We start from the raw sequence: 23,016 nt of genomic DNA on the forward strand, positions 1-23,016 counted from the left end.
AGCCAGACATGGTGGTGGGCATCTGTAATCCCAGCTACTCAGGAGATTGAGGCAGGAGAATGGCTTGAATCCGGGAGGTGGAGGTTGCAGTGAGCTGAGATCGCACCATTGCACTCCAGCCTAGGCGATAAGAGCAAAACTCCGTCTCAAAAAAATTAAAAATAAAAATAAATAGCTAGGCATGGTGGCGTGTGCCTGTAATCCCAGCTACTCAGGAGACTGAGGCACGAGACTTACTTGAACTCGGGAGGCAGAGGCTGCAGTGACCCAAGATCACGCCGCTGCACTCCAGTCTAGGCGAAAGAGTGAGGCTCCATCTCAAAAAAAAAAAAAAAAAAAAAAAAGAAAAGAAAAAAAAAGTAGTGATCAGGATGGTTTTGGGGCTGGTCATTATCAAAGTGTTTTGTTTTGTTACCCACCCTCATCCACACTGGGAACCAAGAGTGCTCTTAGTGCTGTTAAGATACTGTTTTACTCTGTGACTTCGTGTAACAGTTGCATATGATTATTTGATTACTATCCTGATTGACCCAACTTAAACCGAAATGGAAGACAGCGTCCACAAATGCAATAACTGTTCGGGCAGCTGTCACTTCTGATAATTTGTCTAGAATCATTTTTCTTTCCTTTTCCTCCATTGTTTTTCTAAGCACATTTAAAACAAAATACTGGGAGTAAATAGAAAATGCTGCCCTTCACACGATCAGAGCCTGGGATGAGTTTCATAAGCGGGATTTCCTAGTGATGCTGTTGTCTGGAAAACATGGTCAGGAAATATCTATGTGCTCTACAACAGCCCGCCCACCTCTGTTTTAGGAAAACCTTCCCATGGGTTCGTATGCCCTGATTCTTCCAGACTTGCTGGAAATCCAGACTTGAGATTGTGTGGATGAAGCCCTTTTAACTTGATACTTGTATCACTCTGTTGATTAGTTGGGAAGTTCTCCATAAAATGTGGGTCAAATGCAGAATGAGAGGAACTTCCAGTAAAGCAGTGAGCTTTCTATGTGACCCCAATGAAAGCACATTTCTTTGTTTTGTGATACAATGAAACTAACCTAGCAGATTCTCTATTACCAGAAATGACAACTGTCCTAACGGCTGTTGCATTTGTGGACCCTGCCTTCCATTTTGGTTTAAGTTGGGTCAATTAGAATAGTAATAAAATAAAATAATCATACCTAACTGTTATACAAAGTCACGAAGTAAAATGATATTCTTAATAGTAAACTAATCTAGCAGAACTTTCTATGTGACCCAAATGAAAGCACATTTTTTAAAAATTTTATGGTACAACCAAACTAATCTGACAGATTCTCTATGTGTGTACTTTTATTTTGCCCTTCACTCGTTGATATGTTTTAAGGCTTCACATTAAAAAAGGAACACTTCAACTCTCAGGCTGCAAATGATCATATGAGTAATTGTGATTTTATAGAGAGACCAGACTAACTTCCTAGACCATTAGAAATTGTACTTGTTGACAGATCAGGCTCTCAAAAGAAAAACATGTCTCTGAGGCTGATGAGAATAATGGAGGAAAATGGTGGATTTTGAAGATTTGTGACATAAAACCCAAAAGCTCTCTTCAAACGTTAAAAAAATAAACTTTTTTGAATACTTAGGTAATGACACGACATATTTTCTCTTAATTTGTTCTTCATTTAGGACTTTTAGAAATGCTAGTAAGCATGTTGGAGTTCAAATTAACATTTTCCCCTTTTACTTTCTTGAGCAGGTTGTCAAGTTATTAAGCAACAAAAGATCACAAGCAGTTGGAATACTAATGTCTAGTCTTCATTTAGATATGAAAGACATACAACATGGTAAGTGTGAAAATAAAAATTTAGCTTTTGAATATTAACATTTGGGCTGAAGAATATGATGTTTGGTGGTTAAGTTATTTCAAACTTAGAGTTTCTGTGTAGACTAAGGTTAGCGTATTTCCCGTAAGTGTGATCAAGCTACCTCCCGTGATTGTTTCTGGAAGGATTTCTATTAATTTGCCTGTGGCATTATTTATATACTTTACTAAGAGTCTAATTCTCACATGACATTATTATCTTAGTTCTGGCTGCCATAACAAAGTACCCCCAGACTATTGGCTAGTAAATAAGAGAAATTCATTTCTCACAGTTCTAGGAGGCTGGAAGTTCAAGATCAGGGTGCCAGCATGTTCGGTTCGGGTGAGGACCCTCTTTCAGGTTGCAGCTGTTTCCCTCTATCCTCAACTGGCAGAAAGAAGGAAAGAGAGTTTTCCTTGGTCTGTTTTATAAGGGGACTAATCCCATGCATGAGAGTTCTTCTGGCCTAATGGCCACCCCGTAGGATCCCATCTCCTACTACCTTCACTGGGAGTGAGGATTGCAACATATGAACAGAAATATTTTCTGTTTGGAATTAGAGTGGTTCTTAACATTTTATAAATAGCATTAGTGTCAATATTTTAATGCTTGAATTCTACCATATAATTGATGGGCATTCTTATGCCATATCCTCTGATGGCAGATATGCTGAGAGATACCACCCAAAGGTGAATAGAGGAATTAAATTTATATTCAGAGTGTCCCTTAAGCTGCCTAGATCCTAAGAATAGAATTAAAGCAGAATTACCCAATGGAATGCCAGTTTACCTATTAAAGAAATATGGTTTCAAGAATAACACAGAATTTATACATCACGAAAGCATTTAACTGGCTTTTTAGCTTACCTCTTAATGAATGTGGATTCTATTTGTTGGACTGAAAATATTGTGTGGGATAATTCATAAATAGCACAAGCTTGGTATGCCCTGTCAATTGATGAGTAACTCTTAATCACAATTTAAGTTTTTATTAAATTGTTTTGATGGGGAGGAGACTTCCTCAAGCTGAAACATTTGGGGTAATAGTCATAGAAGAGAAGGCCAAGGCTGGCGCCAGGCGGTACTTGGTGTTTCTAAAGCTGGCAGATGTAGCCCAGTTAAGTCATACGATGAAATCTGAAAATAATGATATGGTTCTTTCCTTCAGTCAAATATTCAACTCGGGTTGAGTTAATAACGAGAACCTTATGAACAAAGAAGTCCGCCTGACATCTGTGTCTGTGGTAAAGCCAGTGAGAGTTCATTGAAAATGTGCTTGCTTAACATGCAACGCTAGCAATAACATGGCATGAAAGGCAGTAGTTGAAGGGTCATACAGAATTATGCATAAACTTTATCCCATTAGGATGTGAAGTGATTGCTTTAGTCCCTTTAAAACCCTGTACACTTTTTTTTTTTAATAAGGCCACCTTCCAAGTCTAAAGCAGCAAGAGGTTGTGTCCTTCTGCAGGTGAAGTCCTGTTCTGCCTTAGTGTATTGTCTGGAACCAGGATTTACATGTGTGAATCTCTTGTGGCCTCTAGAGTAAACTTGACTTCTCTCAGGATGTGCCTCCACTGAGAAATCCACAGAAGCATAAGCATCATTGATTTTGGATGTAGAAGTGGCCACAGAATTTATCTAGCCCTCCAGCGTCATTTAAACACATGTTTTTATTACCATAGATTTTTGGGGAACAGGTGGTATTTGGTTACATGGTTAAGTTCTTTAGTAATGATATATGAGATTTTGGTGCACCTAACACCCAAGCAGTATACACCGAACCCAATTTGTGGTCTTTTATTCCTCACCCCTCCCCTGCTTCCCCCAAGTCCCCAGAGTACATTGAGTCATTATTATTATTTTTTTTTTTTTTGAGACAGAGTTTCACTCTTGTTACCCAGGCTGGAATGCAATGGCGCGATCTCGGCTCACCGCAACCTCTGCCTCCTGGGTTCAGGCAATTCTCCTGCCTCAGCCTCCTGAGTAGCTGGGATTACAGGCACGTGCCACCATGCCCAGCTAATTTTTTGTATTTTTAGTAGACACGGGGTTTCACCATGTTGACCAGGATGGTCTCGATCTCTTAATCACGTGATCCACCCACCTTGACCTCCCAAAGTGCTGGGATTACAGACGTGAGCCACCGCACCTGGCATTGTGTCATTCTTATGCCTTTGCATCCTCCTGGCTTGGCTCCTACTTATGAGTGAGAACATATAATGTTTGGTTTTACATTCCTGAGTTACTTCACTTAGAATAATAGTCTCTCCAATTCCATCCAGGTTGCTGCAAATGCCATTAATCTGTTCCTTTTTATGGCTGAGTAGTATTTTATCATATGGAATATGCCACAATTCTTTATCCACTCCTTGATTGATGGGCATTTGGGCTGGTTCCATATTTTTGCAATTGCCAATTCTGCTATAAATGTGTGTGCGAGTATCTTTTTCATATAATGACTTCTTTTCCTCTGAGTTGATATCCAGTAGTACGATTGCTGGATAAAATGGTAGTTCTACTTTTAGTTCTTTAAGGAATCTCCACACTGTTTTCCATAGTAGTTGTACTGGTTTACATTTCCCACCAGCAGTGTAGAAGTCTTCCCTGTTTACTGCATCCATGCCAGCATCTATTTTTACATTTTTTTTAATATGGCCATTCTTACAGGAGTAAGGTAGTATTGCATTGTGGTTTTGATTGCATTTCCCTGATCATTTGTCTTTTTTTGGGGGGTGGGAGGAATAAAAATGCTCAGTGATGCTGAACATTTTTTCATGTTTGTTGGCCATTTGTGTATCTTCTTTTGAGAATTGTCTATTTATGTCCTTAGCCCACTTTTTGATCGGATTTTTTGTTTTCTTCTTGCTAATTTGAGTTCCTTGTAGATTCTGGACATTGATCCTCTGTCAGATGGATAGATTGTGAAGACTTTCTCCCACTCTGTGGGTTGTCTGTTTACTCTGCTGACTGTTCCTTTTGCCATGCAGAAGCTCTTTAGTTTAATTAAGTCCCAGCTGTTTATTTTTGTTTTTGTTGCATTTGCTTTGGGTTCTTGGTCATGAAATCCTTGCCTAAGCCAATGTCTAGAAGGGTTTTTCCATTGTTATCTTCTAGAATGTTTATAGCTTCAGGTCTTAGATATAAGTCCTCAATCTATCTTGAGTTGATTTTTGTATAGGGTGAGAGATGAGGATCCAGTTTCATTCTCCTACATGTGGCTTGTCAATCATCCCAGCACCATTTGTTGAATAGGGTGTCCTTTCCCCACTTTATGTTTTTGTTTGCTTTGTCAAAGATCAGTTGGCTGTTAAGTATTTGGCTTTATTTCTGGGTTCTCTATTCTGTTTCATTGGTGTATTTGCCTATTTTTATACCAGCACCATGCTGTTTTGGTGACTGTGGCCTTGTAGTATAGTTTGAAGTCAGGTAATGAGATGGTTCCAGATCTGTTCTTTTTGCTTAGTCTTGCTTTGGCTCTGTGGCATTTTTACTGACAGGCAAACGAAGACCTATGAGTGGTCCAGTTTCCCTCTCAGTATCATGCAGCTCGTTAATGGAACAGGTTGAATTTGCACCCAGGCCCCTTCGTTAGCCAGTGCTTTTTGTTTTCATTCAGATAAGCTGTTTCTCCAAGATTCTGCTTTTCTTACCACCAGCATTGGCTTCTCTAAAACAAAGTATATGTAATAAACAGCAAGAATCATTTCTCTCCTTCTCTTCTTTGCTGTCAGTACTCTAGGGTTGCATTTACTTTGTAATGTTTGTATTTCAGAGTGCTCCATTAGAGTAATTAGTGTGTAAGGTTTGGATTCTTGGTGTTGAAGTTCTAACCCTGCCTGCTACCATACCTACTGACCATCACTTGCTCAGTCTCTTATTTGAACCCAGGTTATTTCCACAATAACAGATGTGGAACATTCTCGGCAGCACATACATTCAAAAGGCAGAGAGGGGAAAGAGATCAGGTTCTTGACTAAGTTTATTAACACAGCAAATAGAAGGAGGCATCCTCAAATAATTAACTGTGTGTGTGTGTTAGTATTTAAAAGTTATAAGGAAGGCCTGAGCTGCTGGAACACAGTAGTGTGTCTTTTGGTAACGTTCAAACTGGCCTACAGTTATAATTACCTGTGAAAAATCTGACTCTCTGGTTTACAGTGATTTGAAGTCTGAGATGAAAGTGCCTTCCAGAGAAGATTTACCCTTGTGTGTGTGTGTGTGCGTGCTGGGCCTGAGGGCACTGTGGATTTAGAATCACCGTCAATCAAGCTCTGGGGGTCCCTTCAGGCAGTGCTCGCTGTTCATCTACGGCATGGGTTGGTTTCCCTGTCAGTACAGCCCGTTGAGTCCCATTTCATTGTGGAGCGTGTCTAGAATCTCTATGTTGAGTGGCTTCTGGGCTTTGATATTTGGCCTCTGGCACCATGAAATTGTCAAGAGAAAGTTCCTATTTGTTAGGACAGGCAAATACACTCCAGGCAAAAGCAGTTTGTGGGCTGGGTCCCTTCTCTAAGATGAGTTGGTTCTTCCTTTGGTTTAGCACTGGAAGTCTTTACTATCTTGTCAGCTCTTTGCTGCCTTCATGGTATTTTACAAATATGTTTTACTCAGCATTTTTAGTTGTTGTTAGTGAGGGGATTGATTTCAAATAATTCTAGCCTGTTATTCCCATAAATTGACTTATAAGAGTATCCTCCAGCTTCATAGTGGTAGTTCAGTTTCGTGAAAATTGATTGATTTTTTTTTTTTTTTTTTTTTTTTTTTGTAGAAAGTGATTTATTTAGGGAGAGAGAGAGAAACCAGAGAAGGAGGGAAATAAACAGCTAACTCTCACACTGAGTGAGAGAATCCAGAAAGATGGAATCCAGGAGAGGAAAGCAGCTTCCACACTGAGTGGAAGGGAATAGAGAGAGATGGAGTTTAGGAGGGGAAGACAGGCTTCCACGAGAGAGTGTGGAAGGGGACTCCAGAGGGGAAATCCAGGAGAGAGAAAGATTGCTTCCACGAAGAGAGTGTTCATGGAAGGGGACTCCAGAGGGAAAATCCAGGACAGAGAAAAACAGCTTCCATGAGCAAGAGAGTGTTCATGGAAGGGGATCCAAACACAGAGTCCTGAAAATTGATTGAATTTTTATGCTACGTTTGGTCCGTATTTCAGGGGTCAGTGTGCTCTTCACAGATCGTAGGCCCGTTTTCATAGATAATAGTAGCTGCAAAAGAATTTGCAATTCCGTAAGGTTCAGCTTTATGCCCCCATAATGTCATGGTTAGATAGAAATATCATATAATTTATCGTCCTAACTGGGATAACTTTAAGAGTGGAAGAGGATGTTTTTGATATATTACTTGGATAACGAGTGTAAAGTGAAAACTTTTCTCTCTTTTTTTTTTTTTTTGAGACAGAGTCTTGCTCTGTCATCCAGGCATGAGTGCAGTGGCACCATCCTGGCTCACTACAACCTCCACTCCCAGGTTCAAGCAATTCTTGTGCCTCAGCCTCCTGAGTAGCTGGGATTACAGGCGCCTGCCACCACACCCAGCTTATTTGTATTTTTAGTAGAGACGGAGTTTCCCCATGTTGTTCAGGCTGGTCTCGAACTCCTGACCTCAAGTGATCCACCCGCCTCGGCCTCCTAAAGTGCTGGGATTACAGGCATGAGCCACCGTGCCTGGCCCCAGAACTTTTCAAATGTGCTGGTAGTATTGTCATCCTACTACCAGGTCCAACTGAAGCAAGTTTCAGACTGAATCCTCCCTCATACACGGATATTTATTACACAGGTATTTCTTGGCCATCTCAAGCAAAATAGATTGAAAACCCGGCTTCATAAACTTGAGGTTGTCTAGCTCTCTGTCCTTATAGGGGCTGTCACGTGATCTTATCTGAAAGGTTTGCTCCAGACAGATACAAGCCTGGCACAGAGCTAGGAATCTGCTACCCTCATAGTCTACACCAGGCAACTAGAAACTCCACTCAGCCAGTGGCTGCACCCAGTACTGTTTAGGTCCTAAGCCTCAGGCATCCTCCTTAAAGAGCAAAGCTATTAGGCTCCAGTAGATTCTCATATTCTAGCTATGGAAGAGATAGGAGTAGAGCATCTCTACGAGATTTTAGCTAATTCACACATCCAGAATGACTTTAATTTCACCATAGAAAGTCCATTTCAGACATTGGTATGCGTATTAAAGCATCAGTTGATTTAGATAGAGATAGCTGAGCAACTTGCATTAACTGCCCCTGGAGTATGGTCTTTCTTGCATAGTACTGGTCAGCCACCCCTGAGGTGTGGACTCTTAGACAGTCCCTCCACAAACATATTTGAAAATAAATTACAGATCCCATAACAAGGAATACCTAATATCTATTTAGTAGTCTCACACATTAAACTTATGGAAATATGTTTTGATATACTGTAGGGATACCCAGCCCAGGTGTGAATGGCTCTGGTTCTTCCTGTCTTTTATGTCTGTCCTGTCTAAAGCTAACTGGAATTATGGGCCCTTGGGCAGTGAATGCTATATTACTTTCTTGCTGAAATTTCTATCCTATTTAAACATCATTTATGAAAATCTCGTGTCTTAAAATTAAATGATATAATAAACTACCTAGCATTCCATCAAAAATATAGTTGATACAGTCAATAAAAATTATAGTTATTTTTATTCTTTAATCTCTAAGCCCAATGATTGCTTTCTCAGTTTATTTAAAACTATATACTTAAGGGTACCTTACAAGGACAATGCACATGGCTTTTAAATTTAAATCAGAAATACCAGTGAGATCTCAGTGTTGATTATGACTTCTCATTGGAATTTGTCATGTTGCTGCTCTTTTGATCTGTCATTGCCCTCCCTCAAAAGGGCTCAAAGCTGGGAAGCCTTATTCTGTTAATTGTCTAGGAAGAAATTGCCCTAATGTAGCAGATACCATAAAGAGAATTGTTATTGGCATACAGGATACATATCCTTTATCTTTATATTTTTATTATGCTTTAAGTTCTGGGATACATGTGCTGAATGTGCAGGTTTGTTACATGAGTATATGTGTGCCATGCTGGTTTGCTGCACCCATAACCCATCATCTACGTTCGCGATTTCTCCTAATGCCATCTCTCCCCTTGCCCCCCATCCCCAATAGGTTCCGGTGTGTGATGTTCCCCTCCCTGTGTCCTTGTGTTCTCATTGTTCAGCTCCCACTTATGAGTGAGAACACACAGTGTTTGGTTTTCTGTTCCTGTGTTAATTTGCTGAGAATGATGGTTTCCAGTTTCACCCATGTTCCTGCAAAGGGCATGAACTCATCCTTTCTACGGCTGCATAGTATTCCATGGTGTATATGTGCCACATTTTCTTTAACAGGATACATATTCTATGATCTTTCATAATCGTATCTTTTTATTAGTATTTGAAGAGATGGAATTAGCTATTGGTTTGAACTTTCCTTCTTCCGCCTTCTTCCCTCTAATATTATCAGTGATAGTTGTGTAAAATTGTCCAGAGGAGGGGAGTGAATTCCCACTTTATAGTGGAGGGAATTGAAGTTTATAGATCAGGTCTACCCAGTTCTTTACCTCCACAGGGCCAGAATGGGCATCCAGTTTCTTCGACTCCTAGTTCAGGGCTCTGTGCTCTGGACAGCGTGTTAGCTTGTTACTGAATGAAGCATGTGTTACCTAATAAAACTAGAACATGCAACATATGTAAAAACAAAACTGGCAAACAGGCATACTTCTTTTGGCTACCAGTTGTTTCATTTTTAGAGTTGAAAATAAATTTATCAGACTTTCTTTCTTATGTTATATCATTTTATACAAATTTTACAGTTTGCATATTGACTCTTTATGAAATTTTTTCACATCTGTGAATTAAATGAGGAAAAGGTTCTTTTAAGAAAATTATTAACAGAGTTCCTTGCTCTTGATTGAACCAAGCAAAGACAAATGAAGTACAGTCATATGCCATATAACAACATTTTGGTCAACAACAGACCATGTATGTGATGGTGGTCCCATAACGTTATAATGGAGCTAAAAAATTCCTATCACCTAGCTAGGTTGTGGTGTATCACATTACTTTTTCTAGGTGTAGATATGTTTAGATATACAAATGCTTATTATTGTAAGAGAGTTCTCACCAGTGACAGAATCAGCTGGCACCTTGATCTTAGACTTCCCAGCTTTCAGAACTATGAGAAAATAAATTTCTGTTTAGGCACCCCAGTTTGTATTATTTTGTTATGGCAGCCCAAGCTGTCCAAGGCAGATTTGAATCTCACCTTTGCCACTGACTAGCTGAATAAACCTGGGCAAATTACTTTATCTCTCTAGTCTACAGTTTTCTTGTTAGTTCAGAAGGCTAGGTGAGTTCTTATTGTACACACACCCACACCCATATTAAGCACTCAACCAATGTTTTATTCCTGCATTTCTTAGGAAATGAACTTTGTTTGTGGGCTTTGGAGGTGTTTCACACTTAGGGCAACAAGTGAGAGAGATAACTTAAAGGTTTTCTTTAATTCTTTTCCCTTTTTTCATTGCTCTGAACAGGCTCTGTGATAAGCCTTTGCCCATAGGACAAAAGGAGGGAGTAGAATCCAGAACCTGTTACTTCCTTTCAAAAAAAATAATTTTGGCCAGGTGCAGTGGCTCACGCCTGTAATCCCAAGGTCAGGAGATCGAGACCAGCCTGGCTAACATGGTGAAGACCTGTCTCTACTAAAACTACAAAAATTAGCTGAGTGTGGTGACACGTGCCTGTAGTCCCAGCTACTTGGGAGGCTGAGGCAGGAGAATCGCTTGAACCCCAGAGGCGAGGTTACAGTTAGCCGAGATTGCGACACTGCACTCCAGCTGCCTGGGTGACAGAGTGAGACTTTGTCTCAAAAAAATAAAATAATAATAATAATAATAATAATTTAACTATTATTTTTGATTCAGGGGTACATGTGTAGGTTTGGTTATCTGGGTATATTGCATGATGCTAAGGTTTTGGGTTTGATTGATGCTCTCACTCAGGTACTGAGAAGAGTATTCAATAGTTTTTCAATCTTTGTTTCTCTTTCTTCCCCATCTAGGAGTCCCCCGTGTCTTTTGTTGCCATCTTTGTGTCCCTGTGTACCCAATGTTTAGCTTGCAGTTATAAGTTAGAGCATGTGGTATTAGCTTTTCTGTTCCTGCCTTAATTCACTTAAATAGCCTCCAGCTGCATCCATGTTACTGCAAGGGACATGATTTTGTTCATATTTTGGCTGTGTCGTGTTCCATGGTGTGTATGTACCACATTTTCACTATCCAATCCACCACTGATGCACGCCTAGGTTGATTCTAAATCTTTGCTATTGTATATAGTGCTGTGATGAACATATGAGTGCATGTGTCTTTTTGGTAGAACAATTTATTATTACAGTGACTGAAACAGCATGGTATTCCATAGACCTATGGAAAAGAACAGAGAATCCAAAAATAAAGCCATACATCTACAGTCATCCAATCTTCAATAAAATCAATACAAATAAGCAATGGGGAAAGGACTCCCTTTTTAATAAATGGTGCTAGATGGCTAGTCATTTGCAGAAGAATGAAACTAGACCTCCCCCTGACCCCCCGCAACCTTTACCACATACAAAAATTAACTCAAGATGGATTAAAGATTTAAATGTAAGACTTTAGACTATAAGAGTCATAGAAAAGGCCGGGTGTAGTGGCTCATGCTTGTAATCCCAGCACTTTGGGAAGCCAAGGTGGGCGGATCACGAGGTCAGGAGATCGAGACTATCCTGACCAACATGATGAAACCCCATCTGTACTAAAAATACAAAAAACTTAGCTGGGTGTGGTGGCACGTGCCTGTAATCCCAGCTACTCAGGAGGCTGAGGCACTAGAATCCCTTAAACCCAGAAGGCGAAGGTTGCAGTAAGCTGACATCGTGCCACTGCACTCCTGCCTGGCTACAGAGCAAGACTTTGTCTTTAAAAAAAGAAAAAGACAGAAAGAAATCTAGAAGAAAACCTAGGAAATACCATTCTGGACATTGGCTTTGACAAATAATTTATGCCTAAGTCCTCAAAAGTAATTGCAGCAGAAACAAAAATTGACAAGTGGAACCTGATTAAACTAAAGAGCTTCTGCACAGCATAAGAAACTCTCCACAGAGTAAACAGACGACCTACAGAGTGGGAGAAAATATTTGCAAACTATACTTTCCACAAAGATCTGTTATCCAGCACCTAGTAATATAAGGAACTTAAACAATTCAACAAGCAAAAAATAAATAGCCTTGTGAAAAAAAATTGTCAAAAGATGAAGCCATAAAAAAAAATGAGATCATATCCTGTGTAGGGACATGGATGGAGCTGGAGGCCATTATCCTTAGCAAACTAATGCAGAAAGCCAAATACTGCATGTTCTCACTTACAAGTGAGAGCTTAATGATTGGAACACGTGGATACATAGAGGGGAACAACACACACCAGGGTCTTTCAGAGAGTAGAGGGTGAGAGGAGGCAGATGATCAGGAGAAATGACTAATGGGTACTAGGCTTAATACCTGGGTGATGAAATAATCTGCTTGAAAAACCCTCATGATGCAAATTTATCTATGTAGCAAACCTTCACTTGTACCCCTGAACTTAAAATTAAAAGAAAACTGCAACTTTAACTAAAACAATGTATAACAAAATGAATTTTGCTGTGTCTAATTGATATAAACAAGAGTTAAGTTCATATGGCATATTTCTGGTCACTTTTAAGTAAAGACCCAGAACACTTCTAATATTAAACATTAAAGTAAATGTGAACTATACATACATTTAATAAAGACTAATTTTTAAAAATGGGCAAAAAGCATGAACAGACACTTCTCAAAAGAAGACATACAAGTGGCCAAGAAACATACAAAAAAATGTTCCACATCACTAATCATCAGAGAAATGCAAATCCAAATCATGATGAGGTACCATTTTACACCAGTCAGAGCAACAGATACAGGTGAGGCTGTGGAGAAAAGGGGACACTTACACACTGTTGGTAGGAGTATACATTAGTTCAGCCACTGTGGAGGGCAGTTTGGGGATTTCTGGAAAAAATGTAAAACAGAACTACCATTAGATCTAATGATCTCATTACTGGTTATATATCCAAAAGGAGCTGTTATTTCTGATTGAGTTGGGAGTGAGATGAGAGGGAAGAAATGGGAGTTAAGTTCAAGAGGAACATGTCTGAGGCAGATATGATTGTTTTATAGTTTGGCTTTTATTTTTCAGTCGGTTTTCAGTAACAGTAGCTGAAATGCTTTTTAATACTGAGCTACACCCATTTCTGATTTTTGAATGCAGATAAGTATGAGAATTATCTAATGGCTCTTAGAAGTTGAGCATGGCTACATGTTTGGACTATGTTTTATCTGCAAGGAGGACAACTTGTTTTGGAAATGTGAAAGGCTAACGTCTCCCCTAAATGTGTGGGTTCTTAAACATTATCTCTATGCTGTGAGATTCAGCCATATTCAACATTAATCACTGTTGGCTCTGTAAAGCATGTGAAGGTAGTGGGGGAAGAAGTTTAGCTTTGTTGAGGAAGTGAATATTGATGTGGGCCATGAGCAGAATCTAAGTAAAGACACAGACAGATGCTTTTATTTCTTGCTTTGACATTTTATTTTTCCTGATAGTTAAATGAGTTTCTAGCTATGAATATAAAGTATAAGAACACTTTCATCTTTTTTTGCTGATAGCCATTCTAACAGATGTGAGATAATATCTCATTGTGGTTTTAATTTACATTTCTCTGACTAGTGATGTTGAACATTTTTCATTTATCTGTTGGTCATTTGTATGTTTTTTTGAGAAATGTCTGTTCAGATTCTTTGCCAATTTTCAATAGGGTTATTTGCTTTTCTGTTATTGAGTAGTTATATATTTAAACATGTATATGTATATATATGTTTATGTTTAACATGTATATAGCATATAAACATATATGTTAAAGTTTATGTATATAAAGTTATGTTATATATGTTTAAATATATATAACATATAAACCTCTCATGACACATGTAGCAAACCTCCACTTGTACCCCTGAACTTAAAATTAAAAAAAGAAAACTTATATGTTTATATGTTATGTATATTTAAACATATATTTATTTCTCTTGCCTAATTGCTTTGGCTAGGATGTCCAGTACCATGTTGAACAGATGTGATGAGAGTAGGCATCCTTGTCTTGTTCCTGATCTTAGAAGAAAAGCTTTCAACTTTTCACCATTGAGTATCCTGTTAGCTCTTGGCTTGTCATATGTAGCCTTTATCATATTGAGAAACATTCCTTCTATACTTAATTTGTTGAGAGTTTTTATTATAAAAGGAGTTTTGCAAGGATGTGGAAAAAAGAGAACTCTTACATATTGTTGGTGGAATGTAAGCTAATATAGCCATTTTGAAAACAGTGTGAAGATTTCTCAAAAAAATAACAATAGAATTACTATATCAACAAAACAATTCCACTACTGGGTATATACCCAAAGGAAATGACTTCAGTATGTCGAAGAGATGTCTACACTCCTATGTTCATTGCAGCATTTTTAGCAATAAGCATACCTCAGATGAACCTCATTGGCTTCAGTACTGCAACAGGACCTCCTTGGCTTTGATACTGCCACAGTGCAAAGTTAATTGTAGTGTTATTCACAAGAGCTATGATATGGAAACAACCTAAGTGTCCATCAACAGATGATTGCGTTAAAATATATAATATAGGCCAGGCTCAGTGGCTCATGCCTATAATCACAGCACTTTGGGAGGCCGAATTGTATGGATCACAAGGTCAGGAATTCGAGAGCAGCCTAACCAATATGGTAAACCCTGTCTCTACAAAAAATAAAAAATTAGCCAGGCAAGGTGGCTGGCACCTGTAGTTCTAGCTACTCGGGAGGCTGAGGCAGGTGAATTGCTTGAACCGGGGAGGCGGAGGTTGCAGTGAGCCAAGATCACACCACAGAACTCCAGCCTGGGCAACAGAGTGAGACTGTGTCTCAAATAATAATAATAATTGTGTGTGTGTGTGTGTGTGTGTGTGTGTGTGTGTGTGTGTATACCATGAAATACAATTCAGCCTTTTAAAACTAGGTAATTCTGTCATTTATAACAACATGGACAAATCTAGAAGACATTATGTTAAGTGAAATAAGCCAGACACAGAGAGACAAATACTCTACAATCTCATTTATATGTGGAATCTTAAAAAAGTCACAGAAGTAGAAAGTAAAGTGGTGGTTACTAGAGGCTGAGGGGACAGGATGGATGGGGAAAGGGGAGACTTGGTCAGTGGGTACAAAGTCACATTTAGATAGAAGGAATAAGTTCTGCTTGTCTATTGCATAGCATGGTGACTATGGTTAATAATGACGTATTGTATAATTCAAAATAACAAGAGTGTTTGAAATATTTGAGACGATGGATATGTTAAATGAATAATTAAAGCACAAGAATACTTCTTTAAAATCTGGAAATAACCTTTTGACCCCTAGGAACTTTGCAGGATGGTTTTTTGGTGACTGTTCGCTTGTATTTGGATAGCCTACACATTTAGTGCTTCTTTTACCCTGCTGGGGTTGCCACTGAATCATACGAAGTTTTCTACGGAACAAGTTGTGTATTACAAACTCCAGGTCCTTTTCATATAGAGTCTGGCTTCGTTCCTGGAGACACAGGCTTTTTCACTTGCCTATTAATTACCGTAAGAAAGTTCATCCATCATCATTTGTTTATTTTTGTAATATTCTCAAAAATTAGTCTCAGTGTAAGCAATGTTGTTTTTCCTCACCAGGCTTTTCAGTGTCTGATATTTTTTATGCAACTCAAGTTTATAAGGCTTGCTTAGAAATTGCTTCATGCCTCCATTTTTTTAAACCTTTTTTTTCATGTGTTTTCCTCACATGGGATATAGAATTTTAAGACCTGTTTATTATATTTATTGAGACATTAAAAAGGTACTAAATGCTGTTGGGAGGTTTAGTGAATGGCTTTCATTGAAATTTAAAGTCATTTAGAATTAGAAATTTGAGAAGAAAGTAGGCTCCAGTGAGCCTGTGTAACCTTTTCGTCAATTGTAGCCTTGTAGTGGAGAAAAGTACATGTGAGATAGTGTGCTTTCATAAAAACTACTCTCAGAAATTTAATATGTGAATTTGCTTCAATTTGAAATATAAGTTCATTACCTAGAGTTTTTTTATAAAAAGAAATACCTCATATGTCATTTGAAGCCACACATAGATTATTAGATCAAGGTCAAATAAATTATAATGTCTTTTATTACAGGCTCAGCAAAAAACTTGGGTTGAACTTAGCTCGTATTTTTAATGACATTGTTCCACAGTTGGACTTTTTGATTATATTTTTATGGGAAGAAAGAACACAATACTTGGGATTGTACTGAAGCCATGAGCTTTGCATATGGTTATTCTTTTCCTTTATTGCACTTACTATCTGAATTGAGCATCACGTATTTGTTTTGGAAACCCTCTTGACCCCGACTAGAAGGGCGACTCTGTGAGCCTGAGGACAGCCCACTGCAGCTCGAGGCCTTTCTCCCTCCTCTCAGCTCAGTGTGCTGAGACATCAGCTAAAACATCAATGTCATGCTGCATCTGTTCTTTACGATCACCGGGCGATTGCGAATGGAACTGTCCAGGACCACACGGAGCACGCGTGGAGGTAGAGCCCAAGTTTGACCGCAGAGCACTTCGTGTGAGCCCATAAGTAATCACGTCAACTTTGACCTTTAACTTTGCATAAAAGGTGTGGTTTTAGCAAAAAGATTCCTTTGCCATAATCCTGGAGAGGGATCGAATTGGCACTGTTATTTTGGGGCAAGGGGAAGCCCCTTTGATAAGTAGAGCTGTGTTTGTATTTCAGAATTGGCTAATTTAAAGTTCTTTGTGTTTTGATAAGCACTTCTCCAGCATCCCTAGATGGATACTCTCAGGATGCTCCCTGGCCACCTTTATCCAGTTGGATGAAGTGAGGATCTGAGAGTCCTGGAGAAGATGCAATAGTTGACACTTTTCACCTTTCTCTATAGAGTTGCATGTGTCCTATTCCTAAGGGGTATATTCTACAAATATAATCATAGTTCTTCCTCTCAGCTCAGTATGCTGAGACATCAGCTAAAACATCAATGTCACGTAGGGACGTGTTATCTTTTGGCATGGCTGCAGCAACGATATTTCGTGTTGTTGATGATCTTGCATCTTCTCTCATGGTCAGACATGAATATGGCAAGATCTTTATTTTCTCAGCCAAATACCTCTGAGTACATTTTTATATTAAACTATTTAAATCAAATTATTATAGGTACATGATTAAGAAAATAAGTTGTACAGAAAGGCCTATAATGAAAAAAGCACAATTTCCAATTCTCTGTAGGAAATTTGTCACTTCTCCGATAGATTGTAAAGGAACTTTTCCCTTGCTTTAGTCGCTACAGAATAATAGCAGGCTCGTTTGAGGAAATGGTGGAACTTGAGAGGAGCGTTCTCTGTCATTGTCAAAAACAGCATGAAGTTCTTACGAATTAAGTTGTAAAGAGAACTTCTGAACTGAGCAAGACATTGATTAAAATAGGTTATCTGCAAGGTTCCTGTTAATGCTATTTGTATGGTTCCAAATTTAAGATGGACAATTGCCGATCGTAATAGGGAACACTTACAGACATTACTATGGGTAGGCTTGCAACAACTGTATGAGGTAGGTTTTCTTATCTCCATCTTTGGTATGAAGAAACTGAGGCATAGAGTAGCAAAAGAAACTTAATCAGTAAATGATGGGGCTATGATCTAAACACAGGCATTCTGGGTCCAGGTCCATGCTCTGAACCTCTGCTGTACTTCCTGAGAACTCTCAGTGTTAGTTATTCTATCAGTGGCTTAAGCTGGAAAAACAGTGCATGATTTTTTTTCACGTGTGGTTCTTAGCTATAAATCCAGTCTACTGGTTAGAGGCTATGGTTGCTGTGTGCAGTGCTTGAGTGTTGTACTATTTAGCCAGAGTACACGTTCATGCTCTGAGTATGGGAGTGGTGTGACAGGGAAGGCAGAGGAGGCAGAGACACCCACAGGGAGAAAAAGACTGCTATCAGGTGACGAAGAGGTCATGCGATGGATAACTTAAGAATGTGCTTTATTCCTTCCGTTATTACCACTTGTTGTATCTTCTGAGTTCTGTGATTCAGGTGACTCTCAGGTGTTGGAGGATCTCTCTCTATGCCAACTTCTGTGCCAAGTAGAGAGAGAAAGAGAATGTATTGAAAGACTATGATCGCCTTAGTGAAGTACTTTGACATGAACGTTAGGGTGTATGAGAGCCACTGACTTAGTTGCTGTATTTACTAGTCCCTGTTGTTACCACTAAGAAAGATGCCAGCATTGACATTAACATCAAGGAGGCCATGATTCATTCATTCCTACGGCCTTCTTTCCTTCCCTGATTTCTTCCAGTGCTTCATCATCCATTCACTCAACATTAACTGTCTGCCTGCTTTGTGACAAGCTCCACTCCTGGCAGTGGGATACAGAAATAAAGAAAGAGAGACAAAAAATCCATGTCTAAGTTCCGATAGAGGAAAAACCATTTTAGCAAGTATCATGGGGGAAACAACAGCAAAACAGGGAATGGAAATGAGCACATTGTGAGAGGTGAGAGAGCAGTCAGGGAAAGCCCAACTGGAAGGTGACAGCTGAAGGCTATGACAGAAGGAAGCCCATAAATATCTGAGGGAAGAGCATGCAAAGGAAAAGAACCAGGCAGCCGCCAGGATCCTGGGGTGACTGAAGGATCAGCACACTGCTGAGGGTGCCTAGAGAGAGTACTCGTTGGGGAGAGAATTGGAGATGTGATTTGGATAAATAATGGGGTCTGGCGGGAGGGAGATCATGTAGGGCCTTGCTGACTTTTTGAGAACTTTGGCTTTTACTCTAAGAAAGAGGAAATACTATTAGAGCATTTAGGTAGAGGAATGATTGGTCTGATTTTTCTTCCAAGGGATGCTCTGCTGTTTGCAGAAAATCCAGAACAAGGGAGGTAGGCAAGAAGAGCAGTGAGGAGACTATCACAGCAACAGACGTGAGATGCTGGTGGCCAGGACCAGAGTGGGCGCAGTGGAGGTGTGTGAGACGTCAGATTCCTAGTATGTTTCAAGGTAGAGGCAACATGTTTTGGTGATGTACCGTGTGAGAAAAATATAGGACTCTTGGATTTTTGGCTTGAGGTATGAAAGGTTACCATTGCATTTACTGAGATAAGGTAAACTGCAGAAAGAGCAGGTTTGGGAGCTGAAGATCAGCAATTCCAGGTCAGATCTTGTTTGCTTGAGAGAGAATGGAAAGACAGTGATTTGGAGACTACAGGTATAGACTTGTTGCTGAGATGAAATGCATGAACCTGGTGGTATACATAGCTGGTAGGGGGAATTGGGGTCAAGAAAGGGCATTCTTAAGTAGAAAGTATCCCCTGTTTGTTATCCATACAAGTAACCTCTGAAGAATGGAAGAATCCAATGTATAAGAGAGATCAAGCCCAGCATGGTGGCTTATACCTATAGTCCCAGCACTTAGAGAGGCTAACGCCGGAGGATTGCTTGAGGAGTTTGAGACCAGCCTGGGAAACATGGTGAAACCCCGTCTCTACTAAAGAAAAGAAAAGAAAAGAAAATCAGCTGGGTTTGGTGGCATGTGCCTGTATTTCCAGCAACTGGGTGAGGGCTGATATAGGAGGATCACTTGAGGCCAGGAGTTCAAGGCTGCAGTAAGCTATGATTGCACCATGATACTCCAGCCTGGGTGATGGACTGAGACTCCATCTCTTAAAAAAATAGAGAGAAAGAGAGGGAACACTGTTAGAGTGATGCGCCTGATTAGGGGGATGGGAGGAACTAATCCTAAGTGGAAGGGCTGGCCTTAGGTGAGGCATTGACAGTTCTTCTATAGGAACCCAAGGTGGGCGAGAGTATGCGGCACAGAGGCAATGAAGTTGGCAAAAGTGGTGAGAGGGGCTTCTGTGGTTTTCTTTAATGGTTTCTCCTTGCACAGTTGAAGTAAGAAACAAGGTCATTAGCTGAGAATCAGGAATTTGAGGGAGCAGTTGGAGACTTGAGACAGGAAACAGAGCTCTTTAGGAAAAAGACATGCTATACCTCTCTAGCTAGAAGTATAGTATGGTTCCTGGGCAGCAGTGAAGGGCCCACCTGAGGTTAGTGGCCATGATTTTAAGGGTGGTTTGTATTTCTTTCTGCAGTGTTCAGCTGTGCAGGACACAGGCATTAGAATAGGCGAAGAGGTGGCTTTAACAAGGGTTGATGTCTTATCATTTGCATATGGTATTTTATTATAGAGGAATTAAAGGCTGTGTATGACCCGGGAAGGCATGAATAATGGTGCGTGGTCAAGAATGTGTGTTAGGATGTAAGAGAAGGGTGGGAGGGACAGTATAATTGGGGAGAAGCTTCATGTGTCCTGATGAAACTGATGAGAACACTTTGACCCTACCTTGCGGGTTAAGTAGAGGATGATAATGTACTTGAGTCAATCATCTGAAATAATCATGTGAACCCTTAGTTGCACCTAAGCAAAAGGAAAATGCACAGTTCATATTGTTAGTGGAAGATGCAGTTATTTATTGGGGTGTGTGTCAGTGTTTTCCTTCCTTTGCCAAATGACACCCCATTTACCACCATGATCCTCGTGGCACAGCATACATAGGCTGCTCGATTTTCCACAATCATGTAAGTTTGTAAAATATCCTCCAGATTATATCCTGTTTGAACCTACTAGATTATTGCATATAGAGTATTTCTAGATGGGTTAGGAATTAGATCAAGTGGAAAGTGGAGGGCAAAGAGAGATGAGTTCTATATTGAGCATATTATATGTTTTTAATGGCTCTGCCTGGATAGGGGGCAGAATGTTCAATGTTGCCTCATTTTCTCATCAAACTTGCCACTAGTTCACCTGGGAAATTGCATTGCAGAGTTGTTTTAAATCAGGAAGTTGTTCTGAAATCTGGCTGTGTGTTTGCATTGTTTCCACTTAATCTCTGATTCTGTTAAATATTTCTTCCATACAAAAGAACATAAACAATAGTGGCTTTCTTGATTTCCTAACATTCATGTAAAGATAAATTAGAAATATTATGTTTATTCTACACGTAAAATACTAGTAATTAAATGTACACAGAAATTACCATTTTGGCGGACTGTTGGAAAACAACATTGAGTATTTGTCATAGCAGCCGTTTGGAAGAGAATACACATCGAATTATTGATGGGATCCAAGTGGATGTTGATTATTTCCTTAGAAAACAAATACATTTCTTTTAATTCTTAGAATTTTTCGTTTCAAAATCTGGTATGATCAATGTGTTTTAGACCTGTTAGCTCCCATACTCTAGGACTGCCATGGTTGAATACGGTTATATTGAATCTTTCTGCCTTTTCTTCAAAAAAAATAAATAAATCGAGGGAGAAGGATGTGTTTTATCAAGATTATTCCTTGCCCAACTTTAAATACCTGTATCTTCTAACATTACCTTATTTACCAGAGTCAAGGCTTTTGAAATATTTATGCCTGGTAAATAATAAATTTAAAAATATGGAGTAAATTAAAAATGGCACTCAAATATTATTTAAATTCTAATAGACTTTACTGTTTTTTAAAAATATTTGAAATGTTTAGAATAGTTACCAAAATGCACACCTTACACTTTTGAGATAGATTATTTCTAATTCAAATGTACTCATCAGTGGTCCAGTGAATCCTAACTCCTGTTACAGTGTGCATATGTTAATGCTTCTCGCTAAGTGCCCACTTTTAAAAGTGTATTTTATAACCATATAAGCAGGCGCTTGGGGCCCCTGGCCTCACTGCAGCAGAGCGGGTTGAATCAACATTTGTAGGGTCCGTTGTCATTATCTCGGCCACGGTCTTTGGAGTGCCGTATTCTCATCATTGGCTGCACATAGCGCGAGGTCTGGGTATCACAAAGACACAATGTCACTCTTCTAGCATCTGTGATGCTGGAAAGGCTCAAAGTGTTGAAATACGACGAAGTCTGGGGAGTTAACTTTTACTCTCGACTTTAACTCATTTATTCTGTGCCAAAGAGGAATTTGAGGGAGAGGTTGAATTTTCCTTTGTGGTAACCTGGCTGGTGAGGACAAGCCTACTCACTCTCTTCTCTCCTCAGCTAGAATAGATGAGAAATGGAAGATTTGATATTTCTTAGGAATTTTATTAATAGGAAATTACTTCTTCTTTAACAGTGAAGATCATAATTTCAGCTGAGATTAAATTTTCAGTGCTTTATTAAACAATTTTAGCCACTAGCAACCGTTTCCCCTACACAGATACATTTAGATTGACTAAATGAAAATACAAAAGTGTCTTTATATGTGTAAATTGTGAAATTTGAATTCTGCATTATTTTTTATTGGTTCAGTGTTCATGGGATGATTTTGGTATCGGAGCAGCCAAGGAAAAGACCCTAGCAGATTTTTGTAATGATGGAATGAGATTCCCGGCCTGTCAAGCCAGCAGGTGTGGGACTATGGAGAAAGTTCCTAAATTTTAGTCTAGTTATTTGAATGGAATCTTAGAGACATTTACCATTCATAGAGCAACCGGAGTTTGAACTGTAATTTGTACTAGTTGGGCAGTCGGGGAAGAGAAGAGACTTGAAACTAGTGTTATATGATGGAGCACGTCTGTGCTAAAAATTCATGGTGCTCGAGGTAGGTTAAACCTTCTTTTTTTTTCTTTTTTGTGTTTTTTTTTTTTGAGACGAAGTCTTGTCTGTTGCCAGCCAGGCTGGAGTACAGTGGCACAATCTCAGCTAACTGCAACCTCCGCCTCCTGGATTCAAGTGATTCTCCTGCCTCAGCCTCCCAGGTAGCTGGGATTACAGGTGTCCGCCACCAGGCCCAGCTAATTTTTGTATTTTTAGTAGAGACAGGGTTTTACCATGTTTGGCCAGGGTGGTCTCGATCTCCTGACCTCGTGATCTGCCTGCCTCAGCCTCCCAAAGTGCTGGGATTACAGGCGTGAGCCACCATGCCCAGCCCAACCAGTGGTTTCTATCCAAGCTTTTTAACACAGTGATGCTTGTCCTGTGTTTTTACTATTTGCA

General features: G+C 39.5%; 1 protein-coding gene across 1 annotated transcript in view; it reads left to right on the forward strand.

Annotated features, from left to right (window-relative positions):
* Window positions 1–23,016, forward strand: part of FMN2 (formin 2) — a 380,362-nt gene that overhangs the window by 157,320 nt on the left and 200,026 nt on the right. Inside the window, 1 exon segment of the mRNA XM_021666911.2 lies at window positions 1,739–1,826. Coding sequence (XP_021522586.2) covers window positions 1,739–1,826 — 88 coding nt within the window.

The sequence above is a fragment of the Aotus nancymaae genome, unplaced genomic scaffold (assembly GCF_030222135.1).
Source record: "Aotus nancymaae isolate 86718 unplaced genomic scaffold, 86718_ANA_hifiasm-v0.15.2.pri h1tg000032l_0, whole genome shotgun sequence".
In the NCBI taxonomy this organism is placed as follows: domain Eukaryota; kingdom Metazoa; phylum Chordata; class Mammalia; order Primates; family Aotidae; genus Aotus; species Aotus nancymaae.